The sequence below is a fragment of the Buteo buteo genome, chromosome 21 (assembly GCF_964188355.1).
Source record: "Buteo buteo chromosome 21, bButBut1.hap1.1, whole genome shotgun sequence".
Lineage (NCBI taxonomy): Eukaryota > Metazoa > Chordata > Aves > Accipitriformes > Accipitridae > Buteo > Buteo buteo.
Genome location: NC_134191.1, coordinates 10,784,408 through 10,809,091, shown reverse-complemented (window position 1 = coordinate 10,809,091; position 24,684 = coordinate 10,784,408). Strand labels below are relative to the sequence as shown.

The 24,684-nt window shown below is 41.9% G+C and overlaps 3 protein-coding genes across 9 annotated transcripts in view; all 3 read left to right on the top strand.

Moving 5' to 3' along the window:
* The first annotated feature begins 10 nt into the window (after positions 1 to 10).
* On the top strand, positions 11 to 2,721 carry RPP14 (ribonuclease P/MRP subunit p14). Its single transcript, XM_075053530.1, has 5 exons — positions 11 to 143; positions 248 to 332; positions 1,089 to 1,165; positions 1,760 to 1,838; positions 2,485 to 2,721. The coding sequence occupies exons 1-5, from the start codon at positions 58 to 60 to the stop codon at positions 2,539 to 2,541; spliced, it is 384 nt and encodes a 127-aa protein (XP_074909631.1). The 5' UTR covers positions 11 to 57; the 3' UTR covers positions 2,542 to 2,721.
* HTD2 (hydroxyacyl-thioester dehydratase type 2) lies at positions 2,585 to 3,135 on the top strand. The gene has a single exon (XM_075053529.1). It carries the CDS (start codon positions 2,585 to 2,587, stop codon positions 3,089 to 3,091), a length of 507 nt encoding a protein of 168 aa, XP_074909630.1. The 3' UTR covers positions 3,092 to 3,135.
* A 2,371-nt stretch (positions 3,136 to 5,506) lies between these two features.
* PXK (PX domain containing serine/threonine kinase like) overlaps positions 5,507 to 24,684 on the top strand; it is a 41,447-nt gene continuing 22,269 nt past the window's right edge. For 4 of the 7 annotated variants that reach the window (XM_075053521.1, XM_075053526.1, XM_075053525.1 and 1 more), the window contains exons 1-6: positions 5,508 to 5,746; positions 16,404 to 16,454; positions 17,131 to 17,178; positions 21,773 to 21,959; positions 23,946 to 24,023; positions 24,195 to 24,268. In XM_075053521.1, coding sequence (XP_074909622.1) covers positions 5,645 to 5,746; positions 16,404 to 16,454; positions 17,131 to 17,178; positions 21,773 to 21,959; positions 23,946 to 24,023; positions 24,195 to 24,268 — 540 coding nt within the window. In that variant the 5' untranslated portion in view covers positions 5,508 to 5,644. Of the gene's footprint in view, positions 5,747 to 16,403; positions 16,455 to 17,130; positions 17,179 to 21,772; positions 21,960 to 23,945; positions 24,024 to 24,194; positions 24,269 to 24,684 lie in introns of all 7 variants that reach the window. The other 3 variants (XM_075053522.1, XM_075053520.1, XM_075053519.1) reach the window with 3 other exon arrangements.

Below are 24,684 nucleotides of genomic sequence, written 5' to 3'. Positions count from 1 at the left end.
GCCGGGCGGTTCCGCGCCGCCATTGGCTCGGCGGGTGGAGCGCGGCCTGCGGAGCGGATGGCGGGGGCCGAGCCGCCGGCCGCCACCTTCGAGCGGCGGGTGCTGCGGAGCGCCGCGGAGCACCACTACCTGCGCGTCCGCCTGTGAGTGTGAGAGAGACCCCGCGCTCCCCCCCCCCCCCCTCACGGCCGGCTCCCCCGCCGCCGCGGAGCCCCGCCAGCCTGCCCTCTGCTCTGCTTCCCCGCAGGGAGCTGCCGGACGGCGGGGCCCGGCCGAGCGTCGCGCAGTTCAAGCAGCTGGTGGTGTCGGCGCTGAGGGAGCTGCACGGAGAGGTGAGGCGGGACCGGGGCCGTGGCCGTGGCCGTGGCCGGGCTCCTTCCCTCGGCTGATGGCTTCGGGGCTGGGCCCAGGAGGGCCTTTGCGGGGGCGGCCGGCCTGCCCCCGGCTTCCGCGGTGGGTTTTCTGTCGGCTCTGCCCCTCGAAATCAGCCCGCCTGGCTGCGGAGCGGTGTCGGAGACGGGCGGGCTGAAGAGGCGGCCTGGAGGCCTGGGCCTGCGCAGGTAGGGTAAGTGTCTTCGGTTTGCCTCTCCATTAACCCGTTACCTGCTCTCCGGCCCGCCTTGTAAGTTGCTCCTAACGAAGCTGGAGTCGTACGTTTTGTCTTGGCATCTACAGTCAAGTGGTCCGGCACATCTGGCTCTTAGAATTTGGACTATCGATGCTTTTGCTGTAGGGAGACTTCAAAAGGAGAACTGTGGGAAGGGAACAGCTTCTTGGATGGGGAAGTCCACAGTGCTATTCTTGCTCTGTTTACGGTGCTGCTGGGTGACTTTAAGCAAGTCACATCACCGCTGGGTCCCTGTTTCTCCAGCTGTAATGTGGAACTAAAAGTGGCTTCTATCTGAAGAGCTCTGAGAGGAAGGGTCCTGTATAAAATCTAGTGGTGGTGTAGCTGAAACACTCACGTGAGATTTGAGCGTAACTATAACACCTTTAATGATGTCACGTGCTGGCAGTGAATTCACTTGCTTATAAACAACTATAAGAGTACAGGATGGTACTTACTAAATAATGTATTTTTTTCACAGGTTGGAGCAGCTTTGCCTGTGGATGTCTTAACATATGAGGAAAAAACCTTGTCTGCCATATTAAGAGTTGTTAGCAGGTAAGGTACAGTAGGTACACGCTTCAGGTACTGCCATGAAAATGTTTTCTATAAGGAAACAGAACTCTTAAGCTAAGAATGGTCTTTGAAGAATTAAGCCTAACTTGCAGACATCTGCATAGAGCATGCAGAAAATAAATAAAAAAATCACTAAGATTTGGTAACCTACTTGTATCAGTACATTATTCCTGCTTTAAAACAGAGTGGTCTGACAGGAACTAAGCACCATTGAAATATGTGGCTTTAAATCTCTTTCTATAGTAAAGATGAGAATAATTACCGTGAAGATAACTGCAGGTGATTCAGGGGAAGAAGGAACGTAAACGCACAGAGAGGACAAGAACAGGGACAGTAAAGTGAACTTGAAAAGGTTACAGTACATATCTCTGTCAAGGACAAGAGACTGCAGTCATTGTAATACCCCTTCAGGGCACAGTCTTACTACTAGAACTCATCAGTGAAATTACCTGCTGTTAAACTCCGTTGAGGTTTTGTTAATCTTTATGTAACATGTGTTTTATTTAGGATGTTTATGCTGCAGGAAAACTGAGAAAACCAAATTTTATTAATATATTTTGTTTTCTTTTTACTTAGTGGCCTTGTCAAGCTGTGGAGTGCTCTAACATTGCTGGGCTTCTACCAGAACAGGAGGTGTGCCTTTCGAGTGCTGCAGGTAAAGCCCTGCAGGGGCTGGATGGCTACCCCCAAATGTCAGTTCTCGGTCTAAGGTTGTCTGGCTAGCTGAGCACGCTGCCTCTTCATAGAAGGATGGCCTAGATGCACAGATGTCTTGGTTTGGGAGTGAAATGCTTTTCAATGGAGGTGTGTAGGCCTGCGTTTAAGCAGTTCTCATCTTACAATGAATCTTGTAAAACGTGATAGTAGTGGCTGTCTCATTACTTTATGGTTTCATTCCAATGAGAAGTCCTGATCTCATTAATACATCTGCAAGAAAATAATTTCTGGGAAGTTTTGTTCTTGGCTCACATCTTGATCTAATCTTTCATCTCCGCTACTCCATTTCTTCTAATAGTTGCAGTCAGCTGACCTCATTTAAAAATGCATGCATGAACATGCACTTCCAGAGCTTATTTTTTCCTGAGGATGCTGCTTAATAAAATGAGTTCCAAAAATTCTTTGTCTCTGAAGCCATGGCTAAACAAAAATCTGCTTGGGCATAGCTCTTAAGCTTTTAATTTTCTATGTAAAAGGGAAATTTAAGTATTTTCAACTTTGAGTGCATTTGATGGTGATTTTTTTTTTCAATGCTTTAGTTTGTTTCTTGCTTGTTTTTTTTTTTTTTCTTCCCCCTAAACTAGGCATCTCCATTTCTTCTCGCGTTATCTGGCAACAGTAGAGAACTAGTCTTGGACTGAATGCGGTTGTTGGTTTGGTTGTACGAAGCAGAAGTTGCTTGAGATGTTGCAGCCCTTCAGGTGTGGAATTTCTAGAGGGGATTTCCGACAGAGAGCCTTGACAAAGCTAACAGTTATCAATTCACTGCTTGGACATCCCGTACTTCAGAGTTTACACATAAAAGTTGGAGACAAAGCCGAACTTACCAAAGCTTTTACACAGAATGATGTTGTTACTTTTTCTGCTTTAACAGGTGACACAAATCCTTTGCATTTAAATGAAGATTTTGCAAAGAAATCTAGGTTTGGGAGAACTATCGTACATGGAGTTTTGATCAATGGACTTATTTCTGCAGTTCTGGGTACTAAAATGCCTGGTCAAGGTTGTGTATTTCTTTCTCAGGAGATCCGATTTCCAGCTCCTTTGTACACTGGTGAAGAAGTCATAGCTGCAGCTGAAGTTAAACGATTGAAGGGTTCTATTGCACACATTTCAGTATCATGTAAAGTCAAAGAAAGTGGAAAGACTGTTATGGAAGGGATGGTGAAAGTCATGGTGTCAGAGAGTTAGAGCTATTGCTCCTATGCTGCTTTACTATAAAGGCCAGAACTGTATGCTTGGTTTTGACTCTGTCTTTTTATGTAACATCACTTAATCCAGTAAATTTGCAACAAAAAAAACCCCCTTCAAAACATTTCAAAGACAGTGCACAAACTTAATCTTGATAGAACTGCATTAAACTTACAGCTTTTCATTTTTCCCTGCGTACTGCCATGATGAAACCAATAGAACTACTGTGACACTTACTGTGACAAAAGTGGCATGTTTAGATAAGCCTTTGCTCTGCTACAGTGGGAAGTCTGGGGTGGCGGGGCTTATATTGAGGCTGTTCTTTTCAGCAAAATCGCAGTCCACACTAGTGAAGTTTGGTTAAAACTTGTTCCCTCTTTACAAAGTAGCTGTATTGCTAACAAGCACTGGAAGGAGGGGACAACGCTGTGTGTTTAACAAGCAGAACAGAAGTGGAGGTATTGACATGTCCTGCAAGATCCGTTGTAATCTCTGTGATAGCTCTAGCTGATGGTGCAGTGTGCTCTTTTGCAGTGTTCTAGCTAGTAAAGCCTTCCTTAGCTCTGCAAATAAGTAGTAGTCAGCTTTCACATAAACAATATACTCTGCCTGGTTTAGCTGGAGATGTGGCTCTTGCAATACTTCCAAATTCTTTAGATATCTTACAAAACCTGATTATAAACAAAAAAAGTTATCTTTAATGATAAGTGACTCTGAAACTTGCCTCCCAGAAGCAGAGTGAAGGAAGCTTTTAAAAAGCTGTCTTGTCACTGCTTGTACTTGTTGCCTCCTGATGCTCCTCTGGGGAAGACAAGCAGGGGCAATTCTGTTGATTACTAACTATGGCTTCTCTCTGCTTACCTGACTCTGTGAACATGTATTCCCTTTGCCCAGTGAAAATACCTTGGTTGCTGGTAAAGTAGGCTTTTGGTGAATTCATTAGTAAATAATCTGGATTAAATTATTTTAGTACCGACATAAGATTATTATATGCTAAGAAACTTTTCAGGAATGATGGGGACCATCAGGAGTAAAAGCACAGGCTGTATTCAGTTGGTGGGCTCGTATAAATTTCTAGCGAAACATCTCCCCCATCTCTGCAGCAGAAATGAATTTGTAACTTTTCTTGACTGCAAATAACCTCAAAAGTTGTTTGCTATGAAAAGAGTTTGTCCTCAAACTGTGATGAAAGCTGCTGTTAAAACAGTTACACCGTCTGGGTGTGATGTCTTTTTCTTAAGTGCAGCTGCACTGTAACAACAGACCCCAGGTGTTAAGTCAAACTGGATCAGAGGGAGGAGTAATGTTTAAAATGTAATGCCCTCTGTTTTCAAAATATGGGGTTTGGCCTGTTTGCAACATGGAACCAGTATAGAGCTTTGCTTATTTCTTGACTGTAGGAGTTGCTTCACTTCTCATTTCCTTTTTTTCTGCCTTGGGTCACTGCCTGATCGCTGGCTTTTGCTGTCCAGAGCACTGTTTCTCAAAGCAGGTGTGCTTCTTCCCTCGGTCCGTGTTCACCTGCCTCTCTAGGTGGGAAGTTGTCACATTAATGCCTATTAACAAAATGAATCAAATGTGAGGACGAGATGGTAGGTGAGGGGTTAGGGCCATAATTGAATCTGTATGTGACTTCCTGGGTAACTGTAGGAGTAGTTTGGAAAGATTGCTGTTCCAGCCCGAGGTTTAGCTGCTTAACCACAGCACGCAGCCCGTTTTCCTGTCAACGTGGAGCTGCAAGACAGAGACGCGAGGCTATTTATGTGTTTGAAGCGTATGGCAAACTCAAGCTCTGCAGTTTTACAACATCTTAAGTGAGACTAATTCCCGTATGCAGTGTAAAAGGGCAAAAGGCAATGCAGTTGCAAAAAGGCAACTGTTCACCAGGCAGTAGGTTCCCAAGTGCTAAGTAGTATTGAAATAGTTTTTTACACTGCTACAGTGAAAGTTAGGTTGTGGAAACAAATTTAGCAACTTTAAATCTGTGTTTGGGAAAAAACAACCCACCCCAAAACCGTAAAGTCTACAAATTGAGTAGATGATACTGGATGCCATTTGATTTTTTAATGATCTTTTAACTACAAAAAACCCTCCAAAAGGTCAAGAGCAGCAAGTGCGCCAGCCCTTTTCAGTCCCTTTCCGGGAAGACCAGCAGTGTCTCGGGGCTAATGCCCTTCCCGCAGCCCTCCGTGCCACCTGGAACGGAGCACCGGGCGCGGCAGCGGGACGGCTCGCCCGGTGCCGAGCAGCGGCCGGTCACAGGCGCTCTACCACCCCCCCCCTCCCGCTCCTTCCCCCGTTATTAATCCCGGGGGACGGACCGCACCGGGCCCCGCCGCCGCCGCCGCTCGCTCCCGGGGGCGGGCCTGCCCCGAACGGCCGCGCGTGCGGGCGGCGGGCGCGGCACGGCGCCCCCTGGCGGCCGCCGGTCGGTCGGCGGCGCTAAGGCCCGGCGGCGGCGTCGCGGCGCTGCCGTGTTGACAGCGGCGGCCGCGCCGGGAGCTGCCCCGGGAAGCAGGTTGGCGGCGTCGGGTTCCCGTTCCCCGCCCCGGGATGGCCTTCATGGAGAAACCGCCGGCCGGGAAGGTGCTGCTGGACGACACGGTGCCGCTGACAGCGCAGATCGAGGCGAGCCAGAGCCTGCACTCCCACACGGTGAGCGGCGCCGGCCGGCGGGCAGGCCGGGCCGCGGGGGGCGGCGGGAGCGGCCGGTGTCGGAGGTGGAATGGGATGGGGGGTGGGGGGGGGGCAGCGAGGTGAGGGGACGGGAGGGAGCCGGGTAACGGGGGGCGCGGAGGGGGGGGGACGGACACGGACACGGACGTGTGCCCGGGGCGGTGTCCGGGGTGCGCGGGGCCGGGCCGGGGCACCGGGGGGGGGGGGGGGGAAGAGCGGGGCCGGGCGGGGGCCTGCGGCTCAGCCCGGCAGGAGCCGAGGCCGAGGGAGGCGGGGAGGGCCCCGGGGCAGGGCCCCGGGCACTCGTGGGGAGTGGGCTGGGGCTGTGCGGGGGCCCGGGGCGAGCGGTGCGGTGCTGGGGGGGGGTGGTGGTGCTGGTGCGGGGCCGAGACCCCGTGAGGGCGGGTTTCACCTCCCGGGCGGCCCCTTCCACTGGGAATGTGGCGGTGCCGCCGTTGCCTGGTCTCCCGCAGCGAGCCGGGAGTTGTTCGGCCCCTTCTGCTTTCGGTGGAGAGGGTTTTCCTTCTGCAGCCTGCCACGGCTGCCGGTGACGGTACCGGCGGGGGTTTGGGGGGTGCAGGCGGTGCCGCCGGGGCTTCGGGTTGTCTCGGAGTCGCGTCTGCTCCGTGGCAGGCCTTGTGCCTTCTGACTGAATAAGTTGTTGTAATTTCTGGTTTTTCTCGGGGTCTGTTACAGCGTTTGGAGCTGAGGTGGGTTCTGGTTGCCTCATTTCGGTAGCTGGGATGAAGTTACGTTTGAGCGAGCTGCATTTGCCTCCCGGTCCTACTGTGCGACGGTAGCGACGGCTGTAAAACTGCAGAGACGTAACTGAGGGTGCAGCCCCGCTTTCTTTGTTGTGGGGAGTGATGACACGCAGCAGAACAAGCCCTGCCGTGACTTTTATGTCACGGATTAATTCTTCTGGGATGTCCAGCACATGTACATGCACACTGCCTCCAGAAGAATTGTACTGTCTGTGAGCACGCAGTCATAGTCCAAATTTCATAATCTCCTGTTTGCAGTTATTTTCCACTTTAAAAACTGGATTTACTTATGGTATGACCAAGCAGTACTGTGAATCAGAGAGAGAACTGGCTGTCACTTCTGATTCCTGCTTTAGCTGAGAGCGGGGATGCTAGGCTAAAAAGGAGGCCAGAGGTACTTCAGCAGCAGGTACGCTAGCAGAAAGCGTGTTTTAAATGGAGAGAGGGTGTTCCTTCTGCCCCTTACACAGCTCCGATTCCTGTGTTGTTGATCTGTCTTCCTGGTTGCTTACATCTGGTGAATGCTCCTAACCCAAGTGACAATAATTGTAGGTTCACGACAGGATACACAACTAATCTATAGACTGTCTTATTAAATACTCTTCCTATAAGTAATCTACACTTAAGAAGTGTCTTTTGTGTGAGGAACTCACGTTAACTCATGTTCCAGTCTTCCTCTGAACAGAAGTTACCTATGAGAAATTGTCCATAAGATCTCCTGAATCTAGCAGGCTATGGGTCTCAACTGTTGCAACTGCTCTTGTAAATAAAACTAATGAGGTTTATTTTCTGACAAGCCTGATGATACTTTTTACCTGTTTCAATAGCTAAGGGGTGCAGGTACCAAGTCCTATGGGAAGTTGTATAACTTCTAATACTCCCCAGTTAGCAGTACAGATTACAGTTTCATTGTTAACTTGTTTCCATCATGCCTTATTACACTTTTCTGCTAGTGCAAATGACAATAGCTTTTTGTGTTCTTTCCTTTGGTTTGCATGATTCTGGTTAGGAAAAAAAAAAATCACAAAATTCTTTTAGAATGAGTACTTGGAAGTAGTTTTTCAATCCAGACTCTGTGTTATGTGTGTTGTCTTGTCTGGGTGAGTGTGATAGCAAATGTTGCTCCCCCTCTCTGTCTTTCATATCTGTATTCTGTTACTAACGGATGTTCAGAAGAAATTCTCTGCTGATTTGTTCTGATCTTTTGTTAATAACAGAATGCTCGAGCACTGTGCCTTTTGATTTCAAATGTGTCTCTAAGATACATCTATTAGTAATTGTTTGTTTTACTGCAGAAGCCCTGTTGATAGTTGAAAGATGGCTTGAAGTGTGTGTAGCACAGATGGTTTATATAGAGGCAGTGTGGGATAACAAAATACAGGAAGCCATAACAGAGTCTTGGTTTCTTATTTGATATAAGTCGACTATTTTGTCATTTTGGACACTTCATCTTATGTCCCTGGTATCTGAATAATTTGTTTATTGGTAGCTGATGCTGTCCCTGATTTGAACTTTCCTGGTTTAAATAAGCCACACAAATAGATCCTTGTGTTTGAAGAGGTGTGTAAATGAAGCCCTTCTAAGGAATAAGGGTTGAAGTGCTTTTATGGGGCATTAAGACTGTATTTTACTTTGTTATATTATAGATGTAAGGAAGTAGGTTGTCATTAGCTGAATGCTTTTTGGGTTTGTTCCTTATCCCACCTCAAAGCGATATCTTCAAAAGATATAGATCTGTACAATTCTTCATCCCAAACTAATGCTTGGAGAACTAGGTCTTCACATGCTAGGCTTGTTCTAAAGGTGAAATACAAACGCATCCATAAATAAATTTTCTATTCTTTTGTCAGCAGTATGTATTAAGATTTTATAATGCTGCTTAGTGTTGCAAGAGTTACTTTAAACTTGCATTTATAATTTTTTTCCTGTAGATCATTGCTTATAAAAGCACTCGCATGAAGATGGGTTAGGCCCAAGTTAGATGCAACTTTAACATGGCAACTGAACTAGTAATAACGTAAACCTTCTATGAGGGCAGAAAATAGCCAGTCTTCTGGATAAGCAGCTAAAGAAAAGGTGAAGAATTTAAGGAAAAGCTCAGTAGACATGGTGAAATACCACGCAGGAGACCAAGGTTTGTGTCAAACGAATAGTTTGCTTGTCTATTGTTCTAAGCAGCTTCTGTTAATTTAAATTTTATACAACAGACTGGGTAAGTGTAGACTTAATAGCATTGAATCAAGGGCAGAGGCTGAGTTTCTGTTTCCTGGGGATGAAGGTGAAACTAAAAAAACAAAACTGAAAACAAAACCTGAAACTGCTACATACTTCCTGAGTTCTCCAGAAACCTAAGAAGGGACGAAGCTAGTATTTAAAATGTACTTTTGCGGGCTTGTGCTTTTTGCTTAGTAAGAGCATGTCAGCCCCCTAGTAAACGTGGTTTTTAGATCGTTAGGGAATCAACTGCTAAATTTTCTAATATGCTCATAAGCTCTTCATGTTTCTTTCAAGTCAGAAGAGCTCAGAAGTTCTTACTTGAGTTAGTACATCTCAGCTGGTACATAATCTCCATGCTTTTGTGTTGCAACAAAGAAATTGTCAGCTGAGGTCTTCTTTTGCCTATTTATTTCTAATGGTAATTTAAGATTAGAATGATGCCTTTTCTTTTTTACAAAAGATGTTTCCCCAGTTAAGTGTGTTACAAGCAGTCTGAGTTTTGTTGGAATGTGCACTTACATACAAATAATTCTATGGTGCAGTGTTTATGGAGTCCTTTTCATTTGAAAGCCAAATGAACTTATATTGCAGGCGCGTTCCAGTGGTACCTCGCTTAATAGATTTGAAATTACATGAGCAAACGCTGTCAGCTTCATTTTGTCTCCTGCTATGTGCTTCAGCTCCTAGCACTCCATAGGAAGAGAGAGTAACTGTGTAACTTCGGGAGGGTGGTGGGCTCCTTTTCATAGGCATGGTTTAGTGCTTTTGGTAGGTATCTGTACCAACCGTTTTGCAGAAAATGAAGTTGTTTTGCTGCCATTGCGTTCCTTGAATTCAATAGGAGTGGAATTACATCCAATATATTAAGCCATTTGCAAGTGTCTCATCTTAATGCCAAATGTTATGTTCTGACAACAGAGGCATTTTCAGCACTAAAGCTTTAATAAATTTTGGCTATTGAACTTGCTTCATATTGCAATATTTCATCCATATATTCACTATTTAAAAGTGCCTTTCTTTCTAAGCCTTAAAATAGGATGCTATTTTCTGCCACAATAATCTAGACATATTCCTTAATAAGAAATGCACATCTGTACATACAAGTTTTAGAGCACTTTACAGCAGTAAAACTACTAGCAAGTTATACATATATTTCTGAACATTCCTTAATTCTTTTCTGAAATTATTTTCCTTTTTCATGCATTTCATGTTGAAACTGAAGTAGTGAAACAGCCAATTTTGCTACAGTACATTGTTGTCTTAAAGGCATTTGGAAATGAACAGCTGAAATAAAATCCCTCTTGTAACATACTTTCAGAGTTTTTCGTTAAGCAGTGATGAATGTTGACACTCATAGCTTTCAGATTAAAAAAATGTTGAAAAAAGCATTTACATTTTTCCTATATTGTTCTGTGATACAAAAATGGAGCCATATGTTTCTAGAACTGTAGGATTTATTTTAAAAGCTTGTAAAGGACTTTGGACGTCTGCTTCATAAGAAATTCAATCTCTGCAAGGTTGCCTTCACTTTGGAAAAAAACAAATCATGAAGTTACTTTTAGAGGTGGCTTTAGACAGGGAACTGTTAAGAGCTCATTTGTTTGAGGTTTTGGAAATGCGGTTCCTCCAATGGACTTAGTAAGTAAGCTTGACCACCTTCCACCTGAGCTCCCCCAGCTCCAGCCTGAGCTCAAAAAACGTAGCTGTTTCATCACACCTGATTTTTAGCTATCCCAACCTTATGGTTTCCACTGGTGAACTTCCTAAATTAGTAATGCGTTTATAGCTCCTGCAAAGATTGCAGTCAAAATATTAATTGCCGTATCGTACCTCAGTAAATTCATTGCCTTAGAGATCTTGCATTGTAATTAGAATATTTTTATTGGCTACTGAGTATTTCCTGAAAAATACTGAATATTTTGCTTTTCTGGTGAAGGCCATGGTGATGAAAGCTATTCTTGTCTCTCTCCAGATCTTTTCTTGTTCAGTAAGTTTCATTACATGTAAACGTGTGTCCTATTTTTTTTTCTGCAGTTGTCCTACTTCATAGCTTTCATTTGTTGAATGGTTTACTCATTACTACACCAGTGATACAGTGTGTGTGGAACTGTATAATGTCCCCGGACAAACATGTGCATTGTTTAAAATGCAGGTGAACACTGTACCTCAGATGGGCTTAATGGCAGGTTGTGCAATAGCGAGTAAATACTGTGCCCTGTAGCGAAGAGGTCCCTGAGTCTGAGCAGCTTTCCTGATTTTGTTGCTACTTTTCACATGGGAGATTTTCTAAATAAACATTTAAAAGAGCTTCTTACTAGAAGTTGTTCCAATCCAGCCTACTTAAGCAGGGATTGTATTCATGCTTAATTAGGCTTTCCTCTCTTTAATGCTTATAAAATAAAGCCCTTTCAAACTTTTAGTTGATGTGACCTGAAGGTGACCTGGATCTTTATAATGGTTGGCTTTTCAAGCCTGTTGGATTAAACAGATGTACAGCAGAAATCTGTGGAAAAATGGACTGACACTCCTGAGCCAGAAATTTAGAGACTATTTTCTTGGGAAAACAGAACGTAGAGAGTCTTGCTAATATTGGGTAATACATTTTATTTTATGAATCCCCAAATTCACCACTTGTTCTTTCCTATTTCATTTCTGCAGAAGCCTTTCTTTCCTGTTTGCTTTCTGTTTCAAAAACTAGGAAAGATGATAAACAGCAATTGTTAAACATTTGGACATGCTTTGCTGTGTAAGTTTCACCTAAGAATGTTAACAAAATTATCTGAGCAGCTCTGAGCTGCTGATGCTGATGTTTTAACAAGTGCTGGAATACCAGGGACTAATCTTGGTGAATTTGGGGCAGAAAACCTCCTAAATGTTGGCTCTGCATGAAAATGGGTAAATTCAGGATAATGTTAATCCCAGGCAGTGATTGTGAAACTGTTATTGGCAAAGGATTGGAGAAAAGCAGCGCGGTTGTCACTGATCCATGTGGATGTTTGGGAAATACTCTTTTTCAGAAACCATCCAGCACTCTGTAGTGGTAGTAAGAAGATTTTAGGAAATGACAGCATGCAACTGGGGTCATACAGCTTTCTCTACTCCTGACCTCCTCCTCCCAGCACCCGTTTCCGCTTTCTTGACTAATTGGGGCAGCCAGGAAATGATCCCGTAGGTAAAACTGCTTTGCTTGGCATCTTTAAAAATGTGTATTGAACTGCTGCTGGAATATCAAGGTTGTGGCAGGATCTGGCTTGGCAGCGTTGGTAGAAAGAGCAGCGGACATACAAACCTTACCTGTGTGGGAGTCTGGAGGGGCTCAGGGAGGTTGTCTTGGGGAACGGTTTTATGGCCTGTCTTGGTGGTGGCTCCTATGTAGTTGCTGCCAGTGAGTTTGCTGCCTGTGGGCAAAATCAGTAGCGGGAGGTTGTCTCTCTTCTGCAAGCTGAGACCTTTCTTGCCAACTAGCAGCTGTTAGGGATTCTTTGAAATTGTTTGGTAAACTGAGGCATAGGAAAGATTTCGAGCCATTCATGTAGGAGTGAAAAATGCCATGGGAATTTCTGCATGAGTGTAGCTAAGTTAGACCTCACTGAGCCTGGTTGTTGATCCTTAAAATTGTTGGCAGGAGTGAACTCTGATAATTACTAGCCCTTTCTGAAGCCTTTTCCATCATCTTTTCCTGTGTCAGATGATGCAGCTGAACAGAAGTGATTCTGAGTGTGCCTATCTGTTTTCCTTAACGCTTTCATTTATTTCCTGTGGGCACAGTCTTAGTCCCACTATCACATCGGGCCGTCTCAGAAGAACGTTGTCGTAATTCAGATTTTTTTCCTAAACAAAACAGAATTTGGCAGACTAATAAAGGCTTTTGTGCATTTAGGCTTTTTCCTTGCAGAGTTGAAAGCTCTTCTTTGGTCCTATGGGAAGCATATATCAGTGGTGCTAATTGTAATCCCAAGACAAGCTCGTTGGTGTGTGGAAGCAATAGGAAGTATCAACTTCTCACTAAAACTCAGCATACTGTGGTCTGCTGACTATGTGTAGCCATGGCAGATATTGGGAATGGGATTGTATTTCTTCTCATGGCTTCTCTACTGTAGCTATTCTTTGACTTTCAATCTTGTTATCAACTTTAGGAAAAAAAAAAGCCAGAAAACCACTTTAGGCTTTTTCATTAGTTGTATTGACAAAATAGTGCTGAGGTGGCCAATTCTTTGTTACGGTCAGTGCTGATGGAGAGAGCGTGGTGGGGACTTAGCTTTTCCATACAGACAGAACTAATGACCGTATCTGGAGCGATGCTCTCTTCTTTCAGGTTGTGAACACCACCCCCCCCCCCCCCCCCCCCCCCCCCCCCCGACATAAACAAGGGGCTTGATTAGTGCTTTAGGGTGCCAAAGCAGAACTGGATGGGAAAATGCTCAAGTATGTGTGGAAAAAATAGTTGTAGCCCAAATCTTTTTTTTTTTAATGTAATCTTACTGTGAGAATGAGCTCTGAGTTGTTTATCACTAGGCTCTCCAGAAGAGACAACAGTCATATTGATCAGAATGGTTGTATGCAATAAGATGCTTTGATGGTTGTCTAATGAATTTGTGTGTTCTGCCTGCCCGAGAGCATTTTCTTGGGGTACAATAGAAAAGGTTAATTGCTGGGTAAAGAGTAAATGCTACAAGGGATTGAGCAATAACTCTGCTTCTTTCAAAATCCTAGAAAAGATGAATGACTGAACATGGTGAATCATCACAGACGTGGTTTTTCAGAGAAACAGCCAGCGTTCCTTTGAGACTTGCTGAATAAGCAGTTGCTGTAATTTTTTGGCTGTGTGTGAAGTAGCTTCTTCCTACTTCCCAAAATGCAGCAACGATCACAAAACAGGAAAAGCCATGTTAGTGGTGAATCTCTGTTTCCAGGTGTCCCTTTAATTGGTTTCTGTTGCACAGTTTACAAACATAATTACACTGGTTGAATTGCAGTCAGCTCTATGGAATTTTGTTACTATTTATGAGGATTTGGGCTTCTTGTTTTGCAGGAAAATACCTTAATGATAATTTCAAGTGAATAAGAGAAGAGAATATGGAGAGAGCATGTCAGGCTGACTTTCTGAAAATAGACACTTTTAATTCCAGTATAATAGTTATGTGTTTTGGTTTGTGACATCTTGGATTTCTGTCGTTTCCAACTAAGCTGCTAGGACGTGGTTTTCATTCTTACTAGTCTTGAATTTGTTCTCAAGGCTAGATGGTTCAGAATTGCTACGGATATTTGACAGCTGTTGATAATAAAGGATATTTTCATTGAATTTTAGAAAATGGAATAGCATTTTTGCCTGAGCAGCATTGTGCTTTGGAAGGAAACTTCAATAAATAAATTCTGGATTAGTTAAGGTTGAACACACAAGCTAATGCCATCTGGTAAGCGTTGCTTTTGCCTCTGGTCTGGAATAGTCATACGCTTACTTTTCATGGTGGTAAATGTTAAATGAGAATTTAGTTCTACGGAGGGATTCTCTGATGTGCCCCACTTTGTTTGCATCCAGTGGTATATTTATGTTTTTCAGTAAACAAGCTTTTTATTTCATTTCATTTGAAAGAGGAGAATTAGTTCTGTGTGGTTCTGAAGGCAACTTCCAAAACCAGAAGACGCTTCACAGTACCTGAAAGAAGTTACTAATAAATGCCTGTAGTGTATTTTTAACTGTGAGGCTGAATTTGTAATACTTCCTGGATCAAACACTCAATTAATTGAACTATCTAGTTGGTATGCAGGTACATGCCAGATAGAGTTACTGTTACAGAACGGACAAATTTGGTATATAAACTCAAGGTGCTGGAAATGCCTTTGTTTATTTTTGTTATCTCATTATTATCTATGCGTGATAATTTGGAATGCAGCATTAATTTTAATATCTGAAAAAATTGTGCATAATCCTGTGATCTGTCCTTTTTGTTTGTGTGACACTCCTATTGATTTAAGCAGTTCAGCAAAATTAGGTGGCATTTGAAATCGAAAAATTATTCAGCACTTTACATACAATACGTTTGAAAGTTTGTACCAGGGTGAATGAAGTCATCTGAGCTGAATAACAAGTGATTTATCATGTGATGCTTGCTGCACTGCAGGCAATAACCGGGTGGGTACTCACGCGTTGCTTGGCACAAGTGCAAAGAGCTTTTAGCATGTTCCAGCTCATAAATACTGGGAGCCATGGCTTGAATTTGTATTTGTTTCAGAATTTCTAGTTCTTGCTTTGAATTTTGTAGTTGCAGGTGTGCAGTGTGACTGAGCGTGTTCAGTGAGGAAGCCTGGGGGATTTAGCGGTACTTTGAGCACTGGTAGCGGGTCCTGCCACCCCTGGCCAAGCATAGCAGAGAAGATGAATGTGCTTAAAAGGCGCTGGGGACATAGGGCTCTCCTACAGCGTCAGACTGATGCAGTTGGAAGGAAAGTGTAAAAGCATAGGTACCTGCGTGGCTTCTCCTGCCTCTTCTGACTCTGGGTACTCTCCGACTCTCTTCAGTGTTGGGAGTTGCATTTTCTCAGGCAGCACATTACTTTTTGGCTCTCCATTTTCATGTTTCTCAATGTAAATTATGTGGCCATGGAATTATCTGTGTAATAAGACTTTAAAAAGAGCTACATTTATAGAGCTTTGTGTATGTAAATGGTAAAGGAAGTATCTGTTTCTACACTTAGCCCAGATTAATTTTATTTCCTTGCTAATTAAACAGTATCTAGAATAGAGATTATAGGCTTTCTAGGAAAAGGACTTGCCTCGTTTATGATCTTTCAAATGTCAAAAGTGTTCTTAGAGCTGTTTTCAAACTTAAACAGAGTAGGGATAAACAAAATCATGGCTTCCTTGGAGGATGTCTGAGTAGGTGTACAAAATAGTTGGTATCTATTCTTGAGGTAATTAGATAAATCTCAAATAACGATATTGCTCTATTGACCAGGTATTAGTCTACAAAAGGTACAGTGGAGCTTGAAATGAAGAGACTGAAAAGAATTGTGTTTTATGAATGTAATTGTGGTGGGAGAATTATTCTTAAAATTCAAAAGTGGTTCACTGAGATTTAGATATATCTGCATAGTTAATATATAAATAATTAACATTAAGCATGCATTATAAATGAGGAATTATCATGAGAAACTGATACTTTCTAGTTACTCAAGCACACTACAAAGCTTTTGTGGTAACCTGTCTTGTACAAAAATAATTAGAGGTTGGGCAGCTGTGAGTATTTACTGGCATTTTATTATGTTATGATGGCGGCAGTAATTCCCGGGGGCTACTTGTTAGATATTGGAGGTGAGGCGAGTGGAGGTTTCTTCAGCTGTTGTCAGTAGGGATGTGTGGTGAGTATGCTCTTGCTATCTTTTTCCTTAACTAAATGAACTGTTCAAGTGCTTCACAGGCCTGCAAGCTCTTGGACCTCTCTTTGTCTTCTACTTTGTGAAGCAGAGAGGGACAGCTGCTAGTGATGGGTCTGAGCAAACCCAGCTCTGACCTTCACCTAGGCGCTCGAAACCTGGATCTGAATTTTCTATTTCTGAATGTTTCCTAATTTGATAGTGGTCATATTTGGAGAAGTGCCTAATAAGTTTCTTCAGCTCATTAGTTCTCATTTCTAATAACTTTTTCCTTTTATTAGGAATACATAATCCGTGTTCAGAGAGGAGTTTCAGCAGAAAACACTTGGCAGGTAATTTCTTAAACTGTGGTTCATGTAACCAGGATGCCTTTTTAGGAAGAGTTTGAAAATGTCTCCTCTTAGCTTTTTAAATTTGAGCTGGAGAGGGAAACGTTGGTTTGGAATTGAGAACATGAAGTGCTTGAATACTTTTGGTCAAAAACTAAGAGAAAAACGGTATTGCTGCCAGCTACAGAAGGCATGTTGTCTGCTGCTATTGTGAATATTCCAGGAAAAATGCCTGTCATGTGTTACTACTGTGTGTTGGTACCACCATTGTTTTTAAATATCAAATGCCACTTTGCCTTCCTTAGTGCTAAAATCACAGCCTTGCTGATACATGACCAGCAAAACCTAGAAGTAGTAAAGATGACTATGAAAAGTTGTTGCATCTCATATGGCAAAAATGCTTTGTTTGCAGACAAGTTTGCTTGCAAATATTTTCTTTTAAGCTCTTTTAAGATAGTGTTTAGACATGCATTTTTGTTCTGGTCAAGATGTGATTAAAAACTCTTCTTTGCTTTCTGGCAACATGACATAAATCCAGCAGTTATGCATTTGTACAAAAATGGGTAAAATAGGAAGAGGATTATAAATGGGAATTACTTTTCTCTGATGGGATTTTGAAGAGTAAAATGCTAATGGGAAAAGTAATATGTTTCCTGAACTTTGTCTTTATATTTTGCAGATTGTGAGGCGATACAGTGACTTTGACTTGCTTAATAATAGCTTGCAGGTAACTTTCACCCTTGATATATAAATATAAAATGTCATTTAGAAGGATATCTTTAAAATGGCTTGTGATATTTTTATATATTGCAGTGGAGAAAAAAAAATTCACATAGCTGTAAAGAGAAACTGTGACTTCAAATGTAACTTGAATGTATACTTTTTTCACTCTTATGTTTTCTCTTGTAAAATTTTAATTTTAGCATCAACAGGACCAATTTATATAGAAATGGAGGAAACTGGCAGATACTGAATCTTTCCCTTCAGTACTGTGACTTGTTCTGGTTTTATGTGTTATTATTTGTTCCTCCTTTGGTTCGAAGAAAGCCAAGGCACATACCAACCTTATAAATTCAGCATTGAAGTGCTATGTGCCCATTATTTATATTCGTCTAAAAGCACTACCAGATGCTGCTTATCATGTGATGGTTTTCTGTATCACTAGAAAGTGTTTCTTAGTTAAACACTGGACTTACTGTGTGTTTTCTTTTGCTTTTTAGGACAACTATTTCTTTTTAGTTTGTGTGGGAAAAAGCAGGGTATGTGAGTGTGTTTGGGAAAAGGAGGGAAGCAGCAGTGACTAGCATCTACAGGAGTGAAACTTTTATGCGAGATTTCCATAGTCCTAGGCAAACGAGATAAAAAGCAAATGCTTCTGTGATTTGAGAATAGATTTTTGTGACTTTGAAAATTTTTTCCTGTTAAATGTTGTGTGAATTCAAGAGCTTAATACTGCTTCCACCCCCCCCCCCCCATCAAATCAGCTGTCTGCTTGATGAACCTCAGTAAGCAAAAACATGTAAGGATGTTGAATTGTGCGCTCTGATAGTCTGCTATAACTGATTCCTGTGCTAGAAGGTGGGGGGGCAAATTAGTCATAATTCAACAGATGCAACATGGTTGCCTTGTGGTATTATTTTATTGAATGTGCAGTAGCACGTAGGAACTTTTATCATGACCTAGAAACCTCTTGTGTGATGTGCTGAATAAATGCAATACAAAGACATCTCCTGCTCCAGAGAAATCCAAGATTTAAGATTAGGTAAGCACCCATGGGAACACAAGGAAACGAGATGGTACTAGTCGTCGCAGTACATAGTGGTCATTGTGGTCTTAACCATAGTCAAGTTTTGATAGCGATCGCGGAGAAAGAATTTTGAGAAAGTTTTAAAAAACTGAAAGGTTTCACTTTTGTAGCCACCTATAACAAGCTCCTCTTAAATTTGGGGAATAGAATGTGTTGAGGCATGAAAAAGCTTTGTTGCCTTCTCATTTAACTTTCAAATGAGGCAGCTTTAGTAGAAAAGGCAATGGACCTTTAAGACTTAAAAGTCAGAAATGAAAGGTACTGAAAGGTTAGGCCTAGGTGGAAGGTCTAGAAAGTGAAGGTAAATAGGTAGGTTATGTACGATGTAGTGCAGAAAGAAAAGGCCTTTGTATCCAATACAGGTGAATGATAGAAGTGGAGAGTTCAGGAAATTATTTGACAGCAACTTGCAGAGTGGGACAAAGAGGAATTTGAAACAAGAGAGAGATTTTGCAGATATAAGATACCAAGATCTGGGACAAACCCAACATCAGCTGCTTGGATGGCTAGAAAAGATCAGCGAGAATCATCAAGACATACCTCTAACTTGGATAGGAGGATATAGAGAGTGCAACTAAATTAACAGGCTGTGTTCTTTAGTACTTGGTCTCCTTCAATGAAAAATGAAAACTACTGCTCATCCCTTGATGTTCAGACTCCTGTTTCTGCTTTCCACAGTCGGGAAAGCCAAAGATACATCTCTGCTTGGAGATAAGCTTTTCTGGCTAGTACAGAGAGCTGTGCTCATGGGTGTAATTCATTATATGCCCAGCAGAAGGGCAGGAAGAGAGTTTTTCAAGCCTTTATCAAAGATGCACAACTCTGTTTTTGACAAACACCACTGGTCCTCCAGCCTAGTTCCGTATGCCAGGGATTGAGTAGTAGTAGCTGGTGAGGAGCATGTTAAAATTGCTTTTTTCTCCCAGTGTTTTGGAGATTTTTATAAATTGCTCTTTGTGATGCTGGAGCTAAAGTTTTCTGATCCATTAAGACACGCAACGGTCCTCATCCAGAACTCTAAGCAACAATATTTTATCACAATATTCAAATCCCATGACTTGTTTTTAAACTTTAAACTCTCAGCTTGTGTGTATTGAAATTAGAGTAGACAGACAAAGAAACTCCAAGCAAAACACGCCCCCCCCCCCCCCCCCCCCAAACCAGCATAAAGCAATGAGCAATAAGAAAATACCAAACCCCAGTCTCCTTCCTTCAAAACTAAAATGTTTCTGGAAAAACTGCTGGAGCTTCTTCTGGGTGTAAATCCCCAAGTTCTTTCAGTTCTTGTGGCATACTTGACCTCTCTGTAGGTTTGGGTGGTTATGTTTGAACACATAGCTGCAGTCGAGTTGGAATGCAACTTCTCTGCTGTTAATCTGGTAGTACCTATATAATAATAGTAAGGATTGAGAATTTCAAAAGTGTCTAGGCTAGGGGATGCACTTCTACTGAACACCTTGGAAAATAATGAGAGCCGTATACCCGTGACCCTGATCTGCATCAGAAAGTTTCAAGCCAGATACCCTAAACTCTCAGCTGTGTACTGGATTGAAAAGCTCCTTCCAGACCATCCTGCATTTCTTCCTCTTCGCTTATTTGACAGAGATGTGTGGAGATCATTGGCTGCTCTTCTGTTTTGTCAAGTGAACTACTGGTACAGTATTCACAGCAAGATATCTGGCTTTTGTGAAGCATTTTATTGCAGCTTTTGAACAGACATTCCTGAGCAGGCTGTGGTTTGAAGATAAGAATGTTAATTCCCAGGTTCTTCTGTGGTGAAGCCCATCCTGGCTCCAGTGCTGAGCTGGGGCCACTGAGAAGTACTGCTCATGTTTGAGAGCATGCCAGGTCTTTGCAAGGTCAGGACCTCGGTGAGGTGTTCTTCTGTGGTAGACAACGTTCTCCCTGTGCTGTGTGTTTTGGCAGATTGCTACAAAAACCTGGGGGTGAATGTTACTTTCTGCTGAAAATAGCAGATGTGTGGCTTATTGAAGTAAGTTTTAAAACAAGTAATAGTGGTTTGAAAGCATCTGAACTCTAGTCCTTTTCTCTGATGGTAGCTAGCTGTCGGGTCAAGAAGGTAAAGGTGATTATGATTTGACATGCTTTTCAAGTGAGTAATACTAGAAATGGATTTAGTTTTTGTTTAGAAACTTGTTTTTGAATTGAAGTAAGAGTGGTCTGCCAAATTAAAGTTTTGTATGCCTCTGGTGTTAAAACTAATTTGGTGAATTACTGGCTGTAAGTGGTATGTTGTTGCTTTTGGGTTTATTCCTGTTTTGGTTTTTGTTTTTTTTTGCCTCCCTTGGGTGTAAAAGAGCATTAAAAAATGCTCGGTGGATAGGATTATTTTTGTTAATATCTTCTGTAATTCAGAGTAGTTATAGTTCTTTTTCAGCCCATAATTTGCAGTCAGAAACTGGAGAAGTAGAAATGCTAGCAGGGGGACAACTCCTTTCTTCAAAAGGAGGAGGTAAAAAAGGAAAGGGATTGCTACTTCTGCCCCAGTTTGAACTAATCCTTTACTTCTTCCACTAGTTAAAATGGAAGTTGTTCAAACACCAAAAGTCCCTGTCTTCTCCCTGGTGAACTGTTTGCTTTAGAAATGAGGTTATTGCATCTGGTGTAATTGATTCCTGCAATACACATTTCTTAAAGATAACTCCCATGGAGATTCAGCATACCCAAGGCAGGTGCTTTGATCTGCAGGACAACGATGTGTTAACAACATGAAAAATTTATTCTGGCAATTGACATGACGTAATTGAATATAAACACTAAAGATGATCTCTTTGATCTGACTTACATAATGCTTTGAATTTCTGTACATTTTTTCATCTTCCTATTTCGAAGTATTTCTCTGATTTTATCTGAAGTTTTGGATCACTTATGTCAACATAAAACAACTACTGTACATCCACTGGTAGATTGCAGCTATTTCTGGGTTGAAAGATTTGTAGCTGTTTAAAAACTGTACAACAAGAAATTCAGAAGAGAAAATGGAAAAGTTGCACCATATTTGAAATTACAGGTTTAAAAAACTGACAGTAAGGGCTTTAAATTACCTATAAAGGCAGTAGAGGCAAAGGAAAGTTACTAATCTGCACTTCATGAAATAAGAAAGCATTAATCTTATCCGGAGAAAATGGCAAGGTGTGAATTGTTTTTGTGCTGTGGCAGAGGAATGTCATAGAAAGGATTTGGCTGAAAATTGTAGCCATTTAGTATCTGAAAGTTTTGTGTAGTGATCTTAAATGCATGACTCGGCAGCAAAAATTTCCCTCCTTGCATTTTCAGCATTGTTCCACTTAGTAATCTCTTCACAGTGGGATGTGAGCTGTAGTCTGACTAGCTCACCCTGATAACTGTACTTAGAAAAAACATAAAAGCTTGTATATACACAGTACAAAAAGAGTTATCCAGTAGTTAGCTTGCTGCTGAGAGTCTTTTACTTTCTGGGTTGCTAGTTTATATCTCTCCGAACAAGGTTAGTAATTTTTCCTCTCTTTTTAAGATCTCAACTCTAAGTCTACCTCTTCCTCCAAAAAAATTGATTGGAAATATGGAGCGTGAATTCATAGCTGAAAGACAGAAGGGACTCCAGGCCTATCTCGATGTAATTACTACCCATCACATACTATCTAACTGTGAACTGGTAAAAAAATTCTTGGACCCAAACAGCTATTCTGTAAACTACACTGGTAAGTGAGGAATTGCAAAACTGCATTACAGTTTCACTTCAGCTTGTGTATCTTCCATTAATGCTGGCAAGGATTTACACTGAAGCATGGGGGGTGGATGGGGGGAACAACCTTCAAAATTATCATACTGTGCATGTGATTATTTATGATAATGTTTCTCCAGCTCTGTGCATGAATCATGCTGCGATGGTCAAATGTAAATATTTGAATTACTTTACAGAGGAGTGGTGAGGGTCAAGATCTATATAAGCAGAACTTGGGGAAGGGGGGGTGGTGAGAGCAACATCTACTTTTTCACAGTTTGTGATAAATGGGGAGGGTTGGTGTTTGGAAACTATTTGTCTACCAGAGTGTAAAGCAGAGTTAAGTTTGTCAGCTCTGTGTTCTGTTAAAACAGGCAGTCTTCTGCACACTGAATCTTGCATTTGTCATGGTTCTGAGATTTTTCAAATCAACAGGAGCAATTGTGGTCATCTTGTCTAGCTCCCACTATCACTTTGGGTTGTGAGACTTCCTAGAACTCATTGTTTGAGCTAGGTTGAGTACTTTTTCAAGGCTTGAATAAGTCACACACCCTCTTGTCCCAAATACTGGAAAATCACTGCATCCCTTAAAATGATACCCCAGTGATCAGTTCTCTTCATTATTAGATGTTTCTTCTTTGAATTTGTCTGACTTCAGCTTCAGCCATAGGAAATTGTTAAATATTTGTCTTATAGACTGAAAAAACGTTCCTCTTAGTGATGAAACCCACTCCACAAATTTAGTTTATGGGCAAACCGACTCATTGAAAAATGCAAAACTTGTTTTCGTAAAAGCACAGCCTACTGAAGCAGGAACTTACTGCTTCCTTTTCATTTCTTTTTGCTCTCCCTTTGTGTAACATTCTTGTGTCTTCAGCTTCAAAGTGCAAAGAACATTTCCCGGATGTTTATGATAAGCTGTGGAGGAGTTGTAAATTATTAGTAACTCTTTAAGGATGCAGTTTGTCTGGCTAATGCTGAGCAAGCAATTTAAATCCTCCCGGAGACACTGTGGCTTCTGTGTTAATTTTGAGTGCTTTCATCAAGACCATTTTTTCAGCAAGTTGCTGGGAAGTTAGTAGCAATCAAGTCATTGGCTATGGTCTTTGGAGATGCCGTCAGTTTGTCATTCTTTACATAGTGCAGCATTGAGCTAATATTTATTGCAGCGTTCTCTCTCTTTCTCCTAGCTTATTTTTAGAGAGGGGAGATACAGTGCAGAAAGATCAGTGCATCCTTACCTTTTTGCTGTATTTCTATGCCAAGATAAGCTGTATTAGAGAAAACTCCTTGTTGGCATGATTCCCTTCTCAGTGAGAAGTGGTGACAGGAGGGGGAGATTTCCCCTCAAATTGCTTCATGAAAACCAGTTGTGTTCGCAGCTGTGGGAGAATTCAGTAACCAGAAGGGTGTCCTCCCACCACCCCCTGAAATATGTGTGGGATCATGATAGCTAGCACAATACCTTTGCCTGCATAGAAAATGGCAGAATAACACATAGTGAAACAGAACTGATTAGTTTACATAGTTTACATGTAGTAATAGCAATGTAGATGCACATTAAAGAGATGTAAAAGTTAGCACTTTTACAGGTATAGCAGAAACATTTCATGATCTAATGTAGTGTACACCTAGTGTGGGAAATCTTAGCTGTGAGCATTGGATTTAGACTTGGAAATTTTGATCTAGTGCAGATAGAATGCAGACTGGTAAGCTAAGTTTTCAAAGGCAGTGCTTTCTCTGTTTTCTCTCTGGGTTTGAGTTATCAGGTTAGAAATGCAAATTCCCTTCAACTGTGTTTTTATCTGATTTCCTTTTAAAGTGATTTTGCTGACTTTCAGTCTGAGTTCCTGCAGGCTTCCTACTGGCATTGAACCTTACCTAATATGTGGGTAATTACATTATATAGTCTCTGAAAAACATTTTTATCCCCCCCCCCCCCCCCCCCCCCGTTTCTTTCCAGAAATTGCCTTACAGCATGTTTCAATGTTCTTCCGATCAGAGCCAAAGTGGGAAGTGGTAGAACCATTAAAAGATATAGGTAAGAAGACCTTGTATGCATGAAAACTTGTCTGATTTTTTTTTTCCCCAACTATACAAATTCTCCTAAGATTACAATACTGTCTTTGCTTACAGACCTTGTCCTGCCTGTAAGCTGTGTGATTTAGTAGTGTTTAATTAAAGCTGCTGCTGACTTTTTTTTTTTTTGTAGGTTGGCGAATACGTAAAAAATATTTCTTAATGAAGACTAAGAATCAGCCAAAGGAACGGCTAATGTTAAGCTGGGTATATATGCTTCCATCTCATTTGCAATTCTTTCTTAATGAACCTGGCTTATTTCATTTATTTTGACTACCACGCATGAGTGACAGAGATAGAGACTTAAGAGCTCAGGCTTTGAAAGAGCTTTGAAAGCCCTTAGGTGGATATGTGGTGTGGGAACTTCTTGTGTTTCTTTCCTTTGGTGGCATACCCAGTTTGCAAGAGTCTGTGCCTCGTCATTTGTTCCCATTCCTGCACCTCAGGCTTCTTTAGTTGTAATGACGTAGCTGTTGACCATAGTATAAATTTGCTCGCTGAAAATAACAAGGTGATCCTTTTTAAAGTGTGAGTTTTCTTACTCGGATCTTTAGTTGTACTGACAAACTAACAGGTGAGAGAGGTATGAATTGCTTCTTTAAGGTAGACATGTATTGACACCA

Coding starts and splice junctions, on each gene's coding strand:
- RPP14 (XM_075053530.1), top strand. CDS start 58: ATGGCGGGGGCCGAGCCGCCGGCCGCCACCTTCGAGCGGCGGGTGCTG. Junction 144..247: donor CACTACCTGCGCGTCCGCCT/GTGAGTGTGAGA, acceptor GCTTCCCCGCAG/GGAGCTGCCGGACGGCGGGG. Junction 1,839..2,484: donor GTGCCTTTCGAGTGCTGCAG/GTAAAGCCCTGC, acceptor CCCCTAAACTAG/GCATCTCCATTTCTTCTCGC.
- HTD2 (XM_075053529.1), top strand. CDS start 2,585: ATGTTGCAGCCCTTCAGGTGTGGAATTTCTAGAGGGGATTTCCGACAG.